The sequence below is a fragment of the Rhinolophus sinicus genome, chromosome 8 (genome assembly GCF_057876585.1).
Source record: "Rhinolophus sinicus isolate RSI-liver-muscle chromosome 8, RSI-T2T, whole genome shotgun sequence".
NCBI classification, from domain to species: Eukaryota; Metazoa; Chordata; class Mammalia; order Chiroptera; family Rhinolophidae; genus Rhinolophus; species Rhinolophus sinicus.
Window position 1 is genome coordinate 79,381,957 of NC_142508.1, and position 18,205 is coordinate 79,400,161.

The 18,205-nt window shown below is 37.2% G+C and overlaps 1 protein-coding gene across 1 annotated transcript in view; it reads left to right on the forward strand.

The window, feature by feature from the left end:
* The window catches only part of ITFG1 (integrin alpha FG-GAP repeat containing 1), a 124,375-nt gene that overhangs the window by 48,932 nt on the left and 57,238 nt on the right, over nucleotides 1-18,205 (forward strand). Inside the window, exon 9 of the mRNA XM_019731862.3 lies at nucleotides 16,447-16,541. Within this exon, the coding sequence (XP_019587421.1) occupies nucleotides 16,447-16,541 (95 nt within the window). The remainder of the gene's footprint in view (nucleotides 1-16,446; nucleotides 16,542-18,205) is intronic.

Genomic DNA, 18,205 nt, shown 5'->3' on the forward strand with positions numbered 1-18,205 from the left:
AAAAACAGATGGCACTGAATAAGTTTATGAATATTAGCATGTACAAAATACACATTTTCCTATACATTTGAATACGTCTGTGCATTGCATCCTTCCCTCCATCCTTCTCCCCTCCGACTTCCTTTGAACCAAGTCAAGGGAAGTAACTGACAGGCATGAAGTCAGCATGATTTCAGAAATTTGCCATTCATTTGGTTAAAAAAAAAAAATTCCTGAATAAATGGTATAGCTTACAGGAAGAACCCTGTTCCAAAAACCAGCGTTTAAATGACTCCCAGCTCATTTACATTGTGTAGGAACAGCTGTTTTTTTTTACAGCTATGATGAAGTGTTTAGCTACTAACATAAAATATTAAAAGATATTAAAAATATTCTAAAATTAGTCTATTCTAGTATATCCAAAGTGAGGTGGGTAACATGGTTTGAAATCAAATCAGGAACCTTTAGCAAATAAAGAAAGAAAATAACTACAGTCATGCGTGGCTTAACGATGGGGATAAGTTCTGAGAAATGCATCATTAGGTGATTTTGTTGTGCAAACATCACAGAGTGCACTCACACACACCTAGATGGTCTAACCCACTGCCCACCTGGGCTACCTGGTCTGGCTCACTGCACACCTGGGCCACACAGTCCAGCCCACTGCACACCTGGGCCACACAGTCCAGCCCACTGCACCCCTGGGCTACCTGGTCCAGCCCACTGCACACCTGGGCCACCTGGTCCAGCCCACTGCACACCTGGGCCACATGGTCCAGCCCACTGTACACCTGGACCACCTGGTCCAGCCCACTGCACCCCTGGGCTACATGGTCCAGCCTAGTGCTCCTGGGCTACAAACCTGTATCATACTGAATACTGTAGGCAACTCGTACATAATGGTAAATATGTATGTATCTAAACATATAAACACAGAAAAGGTACAGTAAAGATATGGTATAAAAGATAAAAGGTGGTCCACTGCATAGGGCACTGACCATGAATGGAGCCTGCAGGACCGGAAGCTGCTCTGGGACGGTCAGTGAGTGAGTGTGAGTGAATGTCAAGGCCTAGGACGTGACTGCACACGAATGTACACTTTACCAGCACTCTACACTTCGGCCACACTAAATCTATAAAACAACACGAGGTTAGACCAAGCACAGGACACGATGCAGTCAAGAGACACGCTAAGTGCGAGATATATGAGGCTGCTGTTGGTGTCACACTGTGTTACAGCAAACTTCATTTCCATAAGCAGGGAGAAGACACTAATGATTCAAGGAATAGTATAGTAAATACATGAACCAGGAAACAGTCGTTTATTAGCATTAGCAAGTATTCTGTACTGTACATAGCAAGTATTCTGTACTGTACATAGTAAATACATGAATCAGGAAACAGTCGTTTATTAGCAAGTATTCTGTACTGTACATAATCATACATGCTGTACTTTTAGACGACTGGCAGTGCAGCAGGCTTGTTTACACCAGTGTCACCACACACATGAGTAACGCACCTCATAGTCTTCCCTCAGCACCCTCATAGTCTTCTGGGACCCCCACCCCCCCCACCCCCATGCATGCAGTTTGTTGCTGACCAAAATGTCGTTTTGTGGCACATGACTGTTCAAACCAATTACGATGTGCTTTATTTCTTTTATAAAACAAATACTTTCCCAGAGATCAGCTAAATAAAACTCCATGGAATGTTGCACAACCAATAGAAATGAGGGCAGTGAAGATTCTGTAAGGAGAAAAGAGCAGGACATAATTATCTTCCAAAAAAACAGACTAGAAAGAATTACAACAAAATGGTAATGGTTGTGTAAGTAGGGTAATAGGTTATTTTATTTCCTACTTTTCAGATTTTCTGTTATGTGGTTAGAATCATTTAAATATTATTTAATAATGAAAAAGTAAATTATAGAAGAGTAATAGTCAGTAATGGCAAGAAAGAAACCAAAGTATGTACTTAAAGTACTGTCAGATTCTGTCCCATTACTTCTGAGTTCTTGTAATTGACCCTGTCCTCTGAGTCTCATGGCCAGCTCCTTTAGAGATCAGGTACTTTTACACGGTCTTTAATTCCTGCAGGTAAAATGCAAAAAATTACACCTCTATTAGGCTTGAAACTCTGTGCTGAATACCATGTAAGAAAGCCAAGATGCTTAAGGTAATGTCCTTGTCTAGTTAGGAAGACAAAAGACAAACGTGTAAAAAATATATATATTCATATTTATATGTATATATATCTACACATATGTATACACATGTGTAGATATATATACATATGTGTATATATGTATACACACACAGAAGAATAAAGAAGCAACTAGCTACCATATAAGAGAAACCAGACAGTATTTCATTGTTATGTGTGAAGTTAGTGCCATAGACAAAGTACAAACTCTTATGGCAATACAGGTCACTGTCTGCTGAGAAAGGGTAGGACGCCTCATGAAAGAGGTGGGATTTTGGAAAGGACTATGAAGTGACTCTGAGGTTTGGCTAAAACACATAGAAGTATGAAAACGGTGTGGTTAGTGACTAGTGAATTAAACTAGTTTGGTTTGAATAGAGAGTTTCTGTAAAAATGTGGAAACATAAAAATGGCCGATGAACACATTGGATTACCAAATGAGTAACAGATGAACAAATGTTAATTTTATTCAGTGAAAGTAGTAGGAAGTAGTAAAAGAGTGTTGAATAGCTCTTTCTTAATAACTTTTTTAATTGACTTCAGAAAGCAAAGTTGAACAACATCTTTTGGTCTGGTGGGTTTTGCAGAAGGTAATGCTTCCTCAGCATGGAGAGGAATTCAAGGCAAGATTTTTAGAATCTCTGAGATGCTCAGGATTTTTATATCAAAAGAGAGGTAGATTGAAACAGTTTTAAAATACTGGATTTTGTAGGGATGGAAACCAGTCAGGAGATAGGTCATGGCAGGAGCTGGGAGTGTGAGCGGTCTACATTAATAAATGGAGGGACAGGTATGAGAAACTTTGCAAAGAAAGAATCAGTACGTTTAGTGATTGGTTTGACACTACAGAGAATAAAAAAAAAAATTACCTCTGGATGACTAAAAGAATCATTCCTTTTCTACCAGCCTTCATAGTGATAGGTAAGTCAGGAGAGGAAGCTGGTTTGGATATTAAGATATTTTAGAGTCATCACATTCATAAGACTAGTAAGACAAGAGAACTGAAACATTTGTGAAACCAGAGTTCAGGAATAAAGCCAAAGCACATTTGAAAGTCCCCTCAGAGCGGAGAGGCCCAGACCTAACGAGCCCACCAAGGAATAGAGTCCACGAATGGATTCGACAAAACTCTCATCCCTGAACTCTGGCAACCAGCATCATTGGGAGGATGGATATTATTTACCAGTGTATTTGCACAGCTTCTTAGTAGCCTTTTGGCCGTTTCTAGTGCAGTTTTATTCTGCCAGGATCCGAGTGGAAGCAAGCAGCTTGAATAGTTCTCCCTCTAGCCTGCTGGACTGTTGTCCCTTCAGCCTGCCTTGCCTCTTCCCACCAAAGAGAGGCAACACCACTGTAAAATGTTGGTAAAACAGAAATATTTGATGTGCACATTACCAGGTGGCACGTCATGCGATTGTAAGACAGCCTTACAGTGTTCTTCCCATGTAAGTCCGCTCCGTCCGTTCTCTTTGCGTTCCATGTCACCATGTCACAGCGCGCAGTGGTTGCCATAGCAAAAGGGATTAGTCCCTGAGTTTCTACTTTCTAGCAAAGACTGTGAGGCATCTGCCTTGGTGCGTCACAGATGCCAGATGTGCTTCTGATAAATATTTTGAATGCTTTTTGATTGGAAATGGTAATTTATACACCAAATTATAAAATTGCTACTGCAGAGTCTTGATTTCATACACACTCAGCATTTAGAGCAGACCAGGCTGTACTTGTTCCTTTTAAGGTGCACAGGTACTGGGGAAAACTGGGGACCTAAATCCTGAAAGCCTTTATGGGCAGGCTTGTATGTGCCAGATTCTTCCCTTTCTAGGTAAGGCAAATTTTAGTAAAACTGTCTCTGACATATTGTATTCTCACAACTATACTGTTATTTTAATTGTTTAATGGTGCATGGTATTATGAATGTATAATTAGCCCTATGAATTTTAACTTTTAAGTACTGAAATTCTGATATCTAAGCTTCCTCCAGGATGGTTTCTGTGGGTTAATTTTGTTCTTTTGAATGGACTTTCCTGTTTGTTTGTATCCCTTGGATTTTTTTTGCTGTAAATTGGACATTTGAATATTATAATGTGGTTACTCTGGAAATCAGATTCTCACCCTTTCCTGTGGTTCGAGGCTATGGTAGTCTATTTGTTTAGGTAGTTTTCCAAGCTGTCTTCACAAAGACTATCTTCCTTGTCACGTACAATGTGACCATTTGCTTAAAAAACTTTGAATAGACACACGGTTTCATTTTTCCATGGTTGTAACTCGCAGTAACATCACTAGGTCTGTATGGTAAGTGTCTGCTTAACTTACCAAGTTAGCAAACTGTTCTCCAAAGTGGATGTACCATTTTAAGTTGTTACCACCAAGGTCTGAGGGTTCCAGTTTCTCCACTTCCTTGTCAGCTTTCAGTGTGGTCATTCTTTTTTACTATAACCATTCTGTTGAATGTGTTAGTAGTATTTTGCCTTTTAATTTCATTTCCCCTATGACTAATGATGCTGACTATCTTTTCAGGTGTTTGTCATATTTTCTCTAGTGAAATGTCTTCCAGCTCGTTGTCCGTTTTTTAATTGGTTGTGTGTCTTTAAGACTTCTTTGTATGCTCTCAATACAAATCTTGCATCAGATATATGATTTGCAAATCTTTTCTCCCAGTCTGTGGCTTGTCTTTTCATTTTCCTAAAAGAGTCTTTTGAGGAGCAAAAGTTTCCAATTTTTATAAAGTTGAATTTATCAGATTTTGCTTTTATGGATCATGATTTTAGTGTCATATCTAATAAATCTATGCATAACCCACAGACAGAAGGATTTTCTTCTGTGTGTCCTTCTGTACATCTTCTAATTTTACCACTTACATTCAGGTCTATGAGCCATTTCAAGTTCATTTTAAATAAGTTCTTAAAAACAATATGTATTTTTCCTCAGCTCAGAGTACAGTATTGCTTAGATTATTTCCTAATCATGATACTTGTGCATAGGGAGGGTAATGTCATAAAATGGAGCCCATTTGAGAGATTATACTAGTATTGACTGGTAATTATTCGCTATAGCTCAGAGTGAGGAAGAAGCTTCAGGAATTTCTTGGTTGTCAGAGTTGCAATTACATAGATCCAAGTTTCAGTATTGTAATCCAGCTGACAGTTCTGCATCCACGTAAAGATGTGTAATTTGGCTAGAAACAAGGTTTGAAGAAATGAATCATAGGGGGTAAAAAACCTGAAATGACTTGCTCTAGAATTGTTTAAAAGTTTATTGCACCTAGATTCAAGTGTTTCATAGAGAATGAAATGTATTTTGTATAAACATAACTCATCATTATTACCTCATTTATCAAGGAACTAAGAAAAAACCTACTCCCGTGTTAAGGAAGGGGAGTGACATGGGTGGATTTCATTATCCTTAGCAAACTCAGAGATTGACCAGATGAAATGGAGCACAACTGAAAGCTTTGTCACGTGCTAGCACTATTATTTCACGACATCTACTGTTGAGCCAATACAGAAACGTGGTGAATGGTATGTCCTAAATGTTATTGTGGAGTTCTAAGTTAGTAAGACACCATTTAATCTACAGGAAGCCATGCAGATGTGGCTATCACAGTTTGTTGACTTTTGACATCTAAATTTGGGCCATTGTGTTTTTCAAAGTTTATTATTACTTAGTAAATACCCAGTCAGTGATGCAGAATACATTTGTTTTCCTGGCTGAAGAGCAAGGTAAAGAGGGCCGAACCCTTAAAGCAACAAGGAGGCCTCGTGTCCACTCCGCTTGTTTTGTGAATTAGAAGATGAGCGTAGAGACTAAGGCAACGTGCTGGTGGCCCTGAAGCCGCGCGGTTCTGGGGATGAAGCCCAGCTCCTCCCCTCGCTTCCTTTATGAACCGACACGAAAGTTACTCGACCATTTTGTAGTGTGGTTAGTACAGTGTTAGTATATCTGCTAAATAAAATATTTTAGAACAAGTGTTCACATTACTTACACCTGAACTGATAAACTCAGGAGATAAAAAGTCACATTGGAGGATGTGCTCTCCATCACTGGCCCTGCCTTTAAATCCAGGGAAGACCAGTATTCCCCAGCAGTTGGCTATGTCTCTAATCCTGGTTGAACCCTTCAAAATTGCATGTCAGTGTCAGTAAGGGAAGGAGATAGGCATGGATAATAAACTTAGACTTGAATTTAAATCCCAGGTTTACCTGCCACTTAACTACTTTTTGCCTGGGTGAGAATATCGCCAAGCATCAGTGTCCTCGCTGTAGAGTGGGAATAATAGTACTTTCGTCATGGTTTTTTGTCAGGATTAAATGTGATAGTGTATATAAAGGAACCTCTCCTAGGACTTAGCAGATGGTAAGGAGTTATCGTCTCTCTTCCTCCACCCAGAGCACACCCCTCCTGTGTGCCAGAGTGGAAAATACTATATGTTTATGAAAACTGAGACAGCTGCGTGTCTACATGTCTTCTCCCCTTTTTCTTCTGTGATTTCTTTTCAGTGCTTAGGAACACACTTGAAAAGTGTTTATAAACGTGATAGTAAATGATGTCTCAATTGTCCTGTAGATGAATAACCCCTCAAAGCACTCTGGTACCTTTGAGCAAACTGCTGAACTAATGAACAAGGTAGTTGAAAAGACTTACATGAATATTCTGAAGTTGTGCCAGACTTCTGCCCCAGTCATTACCTGCGTCAGCCATTCTTAAATCAGAAGCATTTCTAGAATCTGCACAGTTGAAGGGACTCATGGCCCGATCAGGTCTTGGCTCTTCCTCTCTGTGTGATCCTGGACAAACAATCTAGGCCTGAATTTTCCCATCTATTAAATGATGGAGGTTAGGAATGGATATAATTTCTAAGGCCCTTTATATTTCTAACACTAACTATTTTGAAGTCGGTGAGAAGTTAATCTAGTCAAAGTTGATTGTTAAAACAAAGGGATTAATAATTAGGAAAGTGTGTGAATAAAACCCCAATGTCAGGAGGGATTCTTCTACTCTTGTTAAGTAGAACACTTTACTTTTAATTAATACCCATGCAATAATTGGAGAGATCATAGCTGCCATAGAATTCATTGTTCACTTTGCTTATGATCTTAGTTACTTCATAATGTTTGATTCCCTCTTTGTCCTTTGAAAAGGTGTAATAATAAAGATTTTAATCTTGAAAACGAGTATCTTGTGAGAGTGATGGTGTTATCACTGTTGCCAGTTATTTATTTCATCCATCCCCATCCTTCTGACAAGAAGTTCACTATGTTTATGAAAACTGAGACAGAATTGGGGAAACAGAATTCAGCCAGAGCTAGAAAAAGTCAGCAGATTCAGACATTTCAAACAGAAGAATCTTTTGTTAATGTTATTGGGGAGCTGGGGGATGTGCTTCTTAAAGATGAGGAGCCGAGACCCGAGAGCGTGAAGTCCTCATAGCGTGTTGGGTATTGATGGCTGACCTAAATAAATCGTGTCCCTCGGTGGGAATTATAACTACTCTGCGGTTGGGAAAGATGTTGATCTTCTGAGAAAATAAGTGCCAATTAGCTCATTGGTTTTACAACCAAATGACTAAAAACGTCTAAAATACTTTTTTCATGGAAATTCCAAAATTAGCATGACTAGAGTATTTGTTTATTTTTCAAAAGAATATTTCACATTAGTCTCCATGTTTCTGAAATGTGTCCTTTTTTATGCTTTTAACCTAACCCATGCTTATTTAAAATATTGCCATTTATAAGGATCGCAAAGGTGAAATTCCCAAGGATACGTATTTCAATGAAAGATGAGTATAGCTAGAAGTTGTAGGGTCACCCTAACTAGTGGTTATTATCAATGGGAGCTGATTTCCTCCCTCTTTGGAGGTAACACTGTCATTCAGGCTCTCCCAATGAAACGAGTGGCCGTCGCCCTCCCCTGCTCTTTTGGAGCGGTGACTCTTGACTTATGTAAGAGCAACCGCCTTGGACATCACCTGTCAGCATTCGACCCCTTTGAGTGAGTGTTTGTCATCCTAACGCTGGCATTTATTAAGCTTGTATGTGCCGAGCACGCAACGAATGATTGCAAGTCTCATCGTTGTCATCCCCATTTAATGCTTACAATAAAATGTCGGGGTACTGTATGCACTTTACAGATGAAGCAACCAAGGCTAAGATGGAAAGTAACTTGGCCACAGTCCTGCTGCTGGCAAGTGGTAGCTGAGAGATGAACCCTAAGCCCATGGTCTGAAACCACACTGTGGCCTTAGCGGAAGTGGACTCCTGATATAATAATAACGTTATATAAACATATCTTAAAAATCAGCCTGTATGCAGTTTAACATCTGAAGCAAAATAAGTGCACTGATGGACATGTTCATAATTCTGTCATTTAAAATGAATATTTTGAAAAAATTGAGTTTATGCCTTCTACATGATCATGTGGTATGTTCTTTTTCTTCCTTTTTTTTAATTGCTATCACACCTGTTTCATGTTGTCATAGTTTGGCTTATGAGTACTTAAAAAAACTAATCATGCCTGCCCTCTATTTTTTGAACTATTCATCATTTATGTTAAAATTCTGAATTTTGTTTTCTTAAAAAAAAATCTAATCTGGCATTGTAATAATTTTTCTATCATATTTAGTTTATTTCTGTGCCTATAATTTCTTTTTTGTTAATGATGTGCTCTTCTGATAAATTTAAAGTGATGATCTTTATATGTTACAGTGGAAGGAAAAAGAAAATAGATTTCTGGTAATTTTTAAAATTTTAGTATATACATTTTCAGTTTTATATTAATGATGAACCACAAAAAATGTAGTTTTATATGTGAATACATTATCTGTCATATGTCTCACGTCTCTTGACAAATGTGGAGCGAAAGCTGTTACTTCTTCCCTTATTCTATTTTAGCAAGAAATGCAAGTTTAAAAATCTTGTATAGAAATCTTTCAGCTTTGGGTACCACATGTTAGAAGTAAAAGAAAAACCTTTAAATCTGCTTAGAACCTTCTATAATACCATTAATTAGTCGTGTGACTTGCAGTATTTATATCTTGTGTATGTTACAGCCGTCCATGAGTAAATTTTCCAGTTGGTGGAAGGAGTCATTTTGACTTATTTCCTGTTTGAGCCGTCATGACATTTTCTACTCTGTCATTCAGAAATCATTGATTTATTTTTGTTATTGAATTCAGTTCCAGGTTATAGAACAAAATATTTAGCCAATCTACTTACAGTTTTTTTCCTCCATCTATGGAGTACCATTTGTCAAATCCTAAATTGTTGCTTTCATTTTTCATGGTCTAATGTTTCAGTGTTTCCTACTAACCAGCATTACAGTGAGTTCTTGAAGTGAGAACTCTAAAGAAAAAGCCCTCTATCCTTCTAGGAGTTATGCATTTTTTTCCTCTATTGCCTACCTGCTAAGCACATCATACTCCTGTCCTAAGTTACACAGAATACTGCAGTGATAGAGGGGAAATAGTGGTGTAATTAATCCTCATCGGGACCCCTCGCAGTAGCCAAATTATGTTCCTCTTCATCAGTTTACAAATAAAGATAAGTAATACAAGAGTTTCTTTTCTGAAAATGACGCATCATGCAGTAAGTGTTGTGATTCAACTAGATCTAGTCACCTATAAAAAGTGCAATAGGATCCCAGCACACAACACGCAAAAATCACTTCCGGGGCGTCGAAGACTTCAAAGTAGAGATGATGTCTCAGGGTTCTATGAATTGGAACTGCCTTTGTAAGTTGTAACCAAAACCTAGATGCTATAAAGGAAACTATTAATAAATCCTAGACAAAAGAATAATTTTTTATTGTAGAAAGGACTCCTACAAATTGGCGAGAAAAAGACCAACATCATTATTAAGAAAACAAAAAACAGTGAAATACCATTTTCACTTAGAGGGGCAAAAGTAAAAATATTGGATGATTCACTTATTGGTACAACCTCTCTGGCCAAGGTTCTCTAAGTGTGGTCCAAAGTATGGACCCCTGGGGGAGCCAGGGGTTTCCTACAACCCTTCGGGTGTCCACAAGGTCAAAACCATCTTCATAGTAATACTAAGGTTCCATTTGCCTTTCCAGCACCGACCCTGTTGTGATGATGTGAAAGCTGTGATGGGTTAAGCTGCTTGCCAGTTAGCAGAAAGCAAAGCAGGGGCAGTCCACATAATTAGCATGTGCTCTATGCTTCACTCACGGTGTTAATATAAAGGAGGAGGAGAAGGAGGAAGGAAACAAGAATAATTTCACTTAAGAACGTTTTTGATGAAGCAGCAAAAAAATAATAATTTCAGTAAATTTCAACCCTCGAGTACACACCTTTTTAATCCTCCGTGTCTGCAAATAGGAAGTGTGCATAAAACACTTCCGCTGCACAGAGTATTGAAAAGCATTGGTGCCATTGGTAGCAAGCTGAACTAACTACTTTTTTTTAATGTAACCATTTTTTTACTTGAAAGAACAACTGACAAACTGTGGTTATTCAGACTTGGGAATTTGGTTGACATTTTTGAGAAAATGAACAAAGTGAGCTTGTCACTTCAAGAAAACAACTGATGGGAAATTACCAATTATCAAATTTGATTGCTATAGAATTTTTTTATAGAATTATACCTTAAACTTATATAATGTTATTAACCAATGTTACCCCAATAAATTTAATTTAAAAAAATTAAAATTAAATTTAAAAGTTTTTTTTATTTTTTACAAATTTGATCTTTCAAGCAAAAAAATTGGAATTTTAGAAAACTTTTATGTGCTACCATGAGCTGATAGCTTCCCAATACCTTAAATTTTGTTTGTTTTTAATGGGATTGATTGGTGGTGATATTAACAAATGTGACTTTTTGATAGTGTGTAATAAAATGTTTCCACAGTTGGAATATCTGCATAACTCAAACTCAGTGAACCAGTATCCTCTAAGTGTTTGATGTGTGATTTTTACAAAGTCACGCATTGGTAAAACATGCATTCAAATTTTAAGGTTTTAATTAATAGTAAGAAAAGTTCATTGATCCAGTGCTTCATTATTCACTGCAACTAACCTCTAAGAAATTATCACTTGTTGAATTTTGATGGCAGTATGGAAGACTCCAGAGTTCTCTGAAAAGGCTATGCAAATACTTCTTCCAGCTGTATATTTTCATATTTGTCAACCAAAACAACAGATTGAATACAAAAGCAATATGGAAATCCAGCTTTTTTCTACTAAGCCAGATAATACCACTTTTCTTGCAAAATGTTTCTGTTTTGGCAAATAGTTAATTTTCATGAAAATGTTATATATGTTTACATTTAATAGATTTATGGTTGTTCTTTTCAACTTAATATTCAAATATTTGTTGGTCTTAATTTCTAATATGATAAATACCCATAGCTATGACCCACATAAACAAAGCTTTTGGGGTCCTCAGTTTTTAAGAGTACAAAGGATCCTTGAGACTAAAAAGTTTCAGGACCACTCTATGGAGATTAAAATAAAAAATTTAAGTTCATATAACCGTTGAAAGAGTAATTTCCATTTTAGGAATTTATACTACAGGTATAATCTCACAAAGATGAGATAATATATGTCCAGAGTTATACATTGCTGGATTGTCTGGATTACCAAAAGATTGAAAACAATCCAGTGTGTGCACATCAATAGACAATTGGTTATGTTGAGATACATGGTATTCATACAATGCAATGCTGTATCATAGAGGCAGATATAAATTTGTGTGGAACGATCTCAAAGATATAGTAAATCAAAAATTCAAGGTGCCAAAAAGTGTGTAGAATACAATATCCTTTGTGCAAACTTACATATATGTGCAGTTAACCCTTGAACAATGCGGGGGTCAGGGGCACTGACCCCTTCGCAGTGCACAGTCAAATCTCCATATATAACTTTTGACTCCCCAGAAACTTAGCTGCAGTTATCCCGTAGTATCCACGGGAGATTGGGGCCAGAACCCCCTGTGGATATGATACAGAATCACGGATGCTCAAGTCCCTTATATAAAATGGCACAGATCGGTGCATACCATGGCCCCTGCAGCCATGGGCTCCCAACCACGGATCAAAAATACCGTTTAAGATCCATGGGTGCAAAACCTGGGGATATGGCGGGCCTGTGTATTTACTGAACAAAATCCATGTATAAGTGACCTGCACAGTTCAAACCCATGTTAGTTCAAGAGTCAACTGTATATGCATAGACTATGTGTTGAAAGATACACAAGAACTGCTACTGTGGTTGCCACTGTGGAGGGGCGCTGGGGACAAGAGTAGGAAGAATACATTTCTAGAAAATTGAATACCTCTTGAACAGTTCTAAAAATAAAAAATAAAAAGTGTTGCCACAAAATATCCTAATGTTTTAAAAAATTGTTTCTCATTTTCTTTCCTAAAATTACATGGCTAATTACTTATTAGGAGCTAAGCCAAGTTAAAAAAAAAAAAAAAAAAGTCCGTATCTAACTAATGCTGGTTTTACGTTCTTTCTATTACATTGAAATCTCCACTCTCTCATGGAGTGGGTAAGACATTCACAGAAAATAGTTGTTTTCTGTAGTGGTAATTGTTTTGTTGCCATCACAAGTTGGCCTGCCCAGAAGTCACAAGAATATGCAGAAGATGACCTGGAGTCAGTTCCAAAAGACTGGAGCCAAGCTCCTGAGGAGAGACACAGACAGTGTCCTAAAGGGGTAGTAGAATTTGATTAGCAGAAGTTATTTCTGAATGGAGGAGCGTGATCGGGACAAGTAGGGACATGGAGAGCATCCGTGGCACCAGTGGGAGAGCAGTGGTTCCCACACCTTACCATCATCCAGATCAAATGGAGGGCTTATGAAAATATAGATTGCCAGGCTTCCCCTTGGAGGTCCCGATTCATTAGATCTGGACAGGGGCCCAAGAATTCCCATTTCTACCAAATGCCTGGTGGTGCTGTGGCTGTGGAACAGGACCACACTGGAGAATCACTGTGAGTGAGATGGTAGTTTACAAAGTTGGATAGTCATCTGGGGCCAGAACAGTGAGATGTAACTTGTTTAAATGACAGATCAATTAACTTAATGAGACTGAAAATGTTATGAATGTTGAAGAGGATACGTAATATATGTAACCCTTATGTGTATTTTCTTTGTCTCCTGCTTAATTAAAAACAAAAATTATTATACAGGAATTCATTATAACCCCTTTTTTTGAGAACAATAACTTTATTTTGGGGTCCTCTTGGTTTTAAAATTAAAACTTTTCAGAAAATCAGTTTGAATTGTTAAATCTATTTCAGTAAAAGTATCTGTTTTAGAGAAGAATTTTATTTGAAATGTGGGTTAATGTCAAATGAAGTTAACATTGTTCAGCGTGGACTTTAGTGACCAGCCATTCCAAAGGCCACTTTTCATACTGCAGGTGATAAAATAACTTCATCACAATCTCATTCCTTCTGTTACAATTTCTGTTGAGCTTTTAAGAAGGAATTTTAGCCTTCAAGAAGACTTGATATGTACTCTTCTGAGGTGCTGAGGAGAAGGCAGCCCAAACATCTTAATTCCTGGTTCTTCTTTATGAATGTATGCTCACGTCACAGACCGGCACCTCCATCAGCATGGCAGCCGTCACAGTCCACTCACAAATCACATTGTTTCTCAGAGAACGTGCTTAAACAAATTCTGGTCCCTAGCCATGTGTCTCTGATTCACGTAAACTTGTTCTTTTTTTTTTTTAAAGTTTATTGGGGTGACAATTATTAGCAAAGTTACATGGATTTCAGGTGTACAATTGTGTCATACATCATCTATAAATCCCATTGTGTGTTCACCACCCAGAGTCAGTTCTCCTTCCATCACCATATATTTGATCCCTAAACTTGTTTTTCTGAAGCTGCTGTTTTCCCTAGGCATAATAACTTATTAAAAAGTAAGATTCCTATCATCTGAGGTATTAAAAAAAAAGATATGCAGATTATAAAAGACACAGACTGTGGAAATATTTAGATTAAAGGAGGCTAGAGGTAAATAACAACTCAGTGCAGTTCCTGGCCCTGGACTACAGCAGGAGCGCTGTAAGGGCGTGGGTAGCTGAGGGGGCAAAATGGGAGTGTAGTTAGTACATTCAATAGAAGTGTTGCATCTGTGTGAACTGGTAACTGGGCTGTGGTTCCGTAAGAGAGTACCCCTGTCCTAGGAGATACACACTCAGGTACCTAGGTAAAGGGCCATCCATAGTGTATGCACTTAGGTACACGCTTCAGAAAAAATATTGCTGTCAGCAAGCACGTAAGTGATCAAACAGACGGTAAAATGTTACCGTTGGACAAATCTAGTTAAGGCGCTTACAGGCATTCTTTGTACTATTTGTATTATTGCAATTTTAAGTTTAAATTATTTCCAAATTAAAAAAATTGTTTTAAAGACAAACACACGCAGAGAGGTGAAACATAAGATTTAAAAGTTTGTTTTGTTTAAGAGAGAGAACATTTCCTTTGGTTACGAAGTTGGATTCTCGGAAAGCTTTTCTGTCACCTCCCTAAATATCAAAAACTAGCACTGAGCAGCAGCACAGGGAACATATTCTCTGAGTGAGTTCCGTGACCACACCTATAAAACGTTGCTGATAATTTACACTAAAAGGCATGCTCATGATGTCGTCACATGACTTCGTTTTATGTTCATTAGATGGTTACTTGCCAGCATTAAATATTAATATCACCTAAGTCGTGGTCAAAGTACTCGTGGGAAATAGGAAATTCCTTGGAAGAAAGAGAAACTGGAGGAAAACAAATGTGTAAATCATAATCTAATCTTGAGTATTTTGCCATTGCGGGAGAAAATGAAGGGCAGAGATTTCTGATTGGTCCTCCATTAATTTGTAATAAAATGGTTTGGTTTTTAATGAAGTCTATGCTATTATTACTAGAGTCAGCTTATAAATCACATTTTGCACTTAATTCTTTCTTACTTGGCTGGCTCTTTTTTGTTTGTCTTTCTAACCATGATAAATGTTTATGCTCTTGGGAAGCCTTCTCCTTTCCAAGTATTCCTGCCTGGAGATCCAGCTCTCTCTCTCACCTTCTTTCTCAGTAGTCCCGAAATATGTACATATTGTCAAATCACTAGATGTTCTCTGTACTTTCCATTGTAACTTAACTATTTTATTTAACATATTTCTCTAAGGAAGGATTTGTTATCACAAATGCTGTTAATCATGAGCATTATGAGTAATTAAGCCATGAAATTAAATGAAAGAAATTAATTTTTTTACTATGCTTTCCCTTTCACTTTTCCTTGCTGAGGTCAGCCTCCATTGGCTAGATTTTCATTCCACTTAGCCTAAAATGCCTTTCTTTCCCCTTTAGGGTACAGTATTGGAGACTTGATAGGCTTATTTTAGTTACATATCTTAATATGTAAACCTGCACAAGAAAGGACATTTCTTTATTGTGAATTCTTACTGAAGACACGACCTCAGGCACACGTTAAATGAAACATTAAACCATAGCAAATAAATCAATGATTAAAGCAACACGCGTTCAGCCCCCAAATTTGAAAGCCAGGTGACTAACCCACTGGGAATGTCCTTGCAGAGACTGAGCTCTGGGACATCAGAATCTAAACCCCAGCTCTGAACCCCATCAGGTACAGACAGTAGATACAGGGGGACTGACTGCAGCTTCCTCAGGAACCTCATCCCGAGAGGTCTTTGCAGACATTGTGCAGCTTTTTAAAAACCAGTCAGTTGGAAATGACATCTGGATTTCCTTCATTTGCTTTTTTATTGATAAAAATTTATTGCTGCTTTTTAGAAGCCGAGTATCTGAGAGCTTTATAACTCTTGAAGTTCATGCTGTACAAAAGATACTTCAAAGTGTGTGTAAAGATAAATTACATGTAAAGACACATTTAAAATATGCCATGTAATAATGGGTTACGATTGACATGCTTATTTTTCTCCTGTGGCAGCAATGATAATTAATGTAAATGAGTTAAAAGTTACATTTTGGAAAATTGATGATTTTAACATTAAAGCCTGATATGGGGTCTTTTGGCAACACTGGGTAAATATTTAACCGCAGAAAAGTGCGCGATTTAAAAGAAGACACAGTCCATGGCATAGGAAGCAAGGGCCAGAGAAATTCTTTTTTTAATTGAATCGCCTGTATTCAAAGTCATGTGTCACATTTTTCAGTTTATCAGATTGATGCAGACTTTGAACAAAGAGGAAATGTAATCTGCCATACGGGCACACTCTATTTTGTGGCTGTTAATTAACTCTCGAACTTTCTTCTGGCAGATGGGGACGGACACATGGATCACTTACTCCCAGGCTGTGAAGATAAAAACTGCCAGAAAAGCTCCATTTACCTAGTGAGATCCGGAACAAAGCAGGTAGATCAGCCTGGTTTTTTAATGTAAATAGAATTATGTTCTTGAAAAAAGTCTTCAGAGGTTACTAAAGATATCTGAAGAATCAGAGCAGAGAGGAACGAAAAATAAATTATTGACTTTCTCACGTCAACTTAATGAAATGCATTGAAATCTATTGTTTGTTGGTTTATTAAGAGAAAAAGTATTGTTATAATCATTTCTGGTGAAGAACACCCATCCTTGACCCTGTAATTAATGATCTGTTAGCATTTTGTATGCTGGGAATATGGTAAAACACACTATAGCTGTAATAAAAGGATATGTAGAACATCTTATCTATTTTCAAGGCTAATCTCTGGATTTGTGGTCTCTAGATCTGTTCATTCTCTCATGCTGACTTTTTCCCTGTAGCTTGTAGGTAAACAATTTAGGATCTGATAGTCACAGCTGAAGATTAATGTGGGAATCATAGGTTATAACATTGAGAATTTCTCCATATTGCTAGCACTTGAAGGGAAGCTAGCAATATACTGGTAGAATTATTCAGTTTTATCTTCTCATTGGGAATAATAAACGATAGAATAATACATTGACTTTTATAGCCCTTATAGGTAGGAAACATCACATTTTTATACTAGGCACTAAAGAAAACAAGTCTTCGTACAGCAGCATCCTAAAACCATTTAATTATTACACTCAGAAGTTTTACTATCTAGAACTTTTTCTGACTTTAAATCACTACAAACATTAGGTGAAGTAACACCTCATCAATGGTTTGTCGGTATAAGTAAATCTAGTAATTATAGCCTGTCTCCAAGTGACAGACTACTGTAAGAATATTTTCAAATTACACAGTCACCTCTCTCTCCGGGAAGATAAATGTCACAGTTTTTCGTGACTGTTAAGAATGTCACATTAATGAAGAATCTTTTTACTTGTTAGACCCTGATACATTTACCTGAACAGGAATACTTTATCCTCATTAATAAACTGTCAACATCTTCAGAAATTTGTGATAACTTGGCATTTTGTGAAATTTCCCATCTTCCAAAACAAAACCAACTATTTTTTTTTCAAAGTGAAATGAAACATTAAAACATTTTGATGATATGTAATATATTTTTGCTTTATAAAAGATTGAAAAATGAGATTAAAGATAGAGACAAGTTTTCTAAAACAGCTCATTTTCTGTAAATTTGTTTTTATCATTAAGCTATTTTTTTTTTCCCGTGGCAAATTATGCTTTCTTTGGATAACCTAGAAAATGTTCAGGATACCCTGTATACTAAATCCTTTCCAAGAAACCAATTTTAATATAGCTTGGCTTGAATCCATAGAAATGAGTCACCTGCTTTTAAGAAAAAAAATCTGCAGGTATATTTGGCCTCCTGCCATTTCAAGCTAGCTGTGCTTCTTCTGTTTGGTTGTCTCCAGGTTACGTGCCAGTATCCATACTCTTAGATAATATGGGTATAATTTTAATGGCATGATTTCCACTCTTTAGATTTTTAACTTGCATTAGGTTATTAAAAGTGAAGATTTGGGCATTCAGAAGAGAAAGGGATTTCCAAAAGCTTAGTTTGAAATCAACCTATTCTCTTTTTTCTTCATTATGATTAGTATAGAAATAAAGAATTTATTAAAAATGTAGTTTCTGGCTTTTTGGGTGTCAGAGCTCATCACCC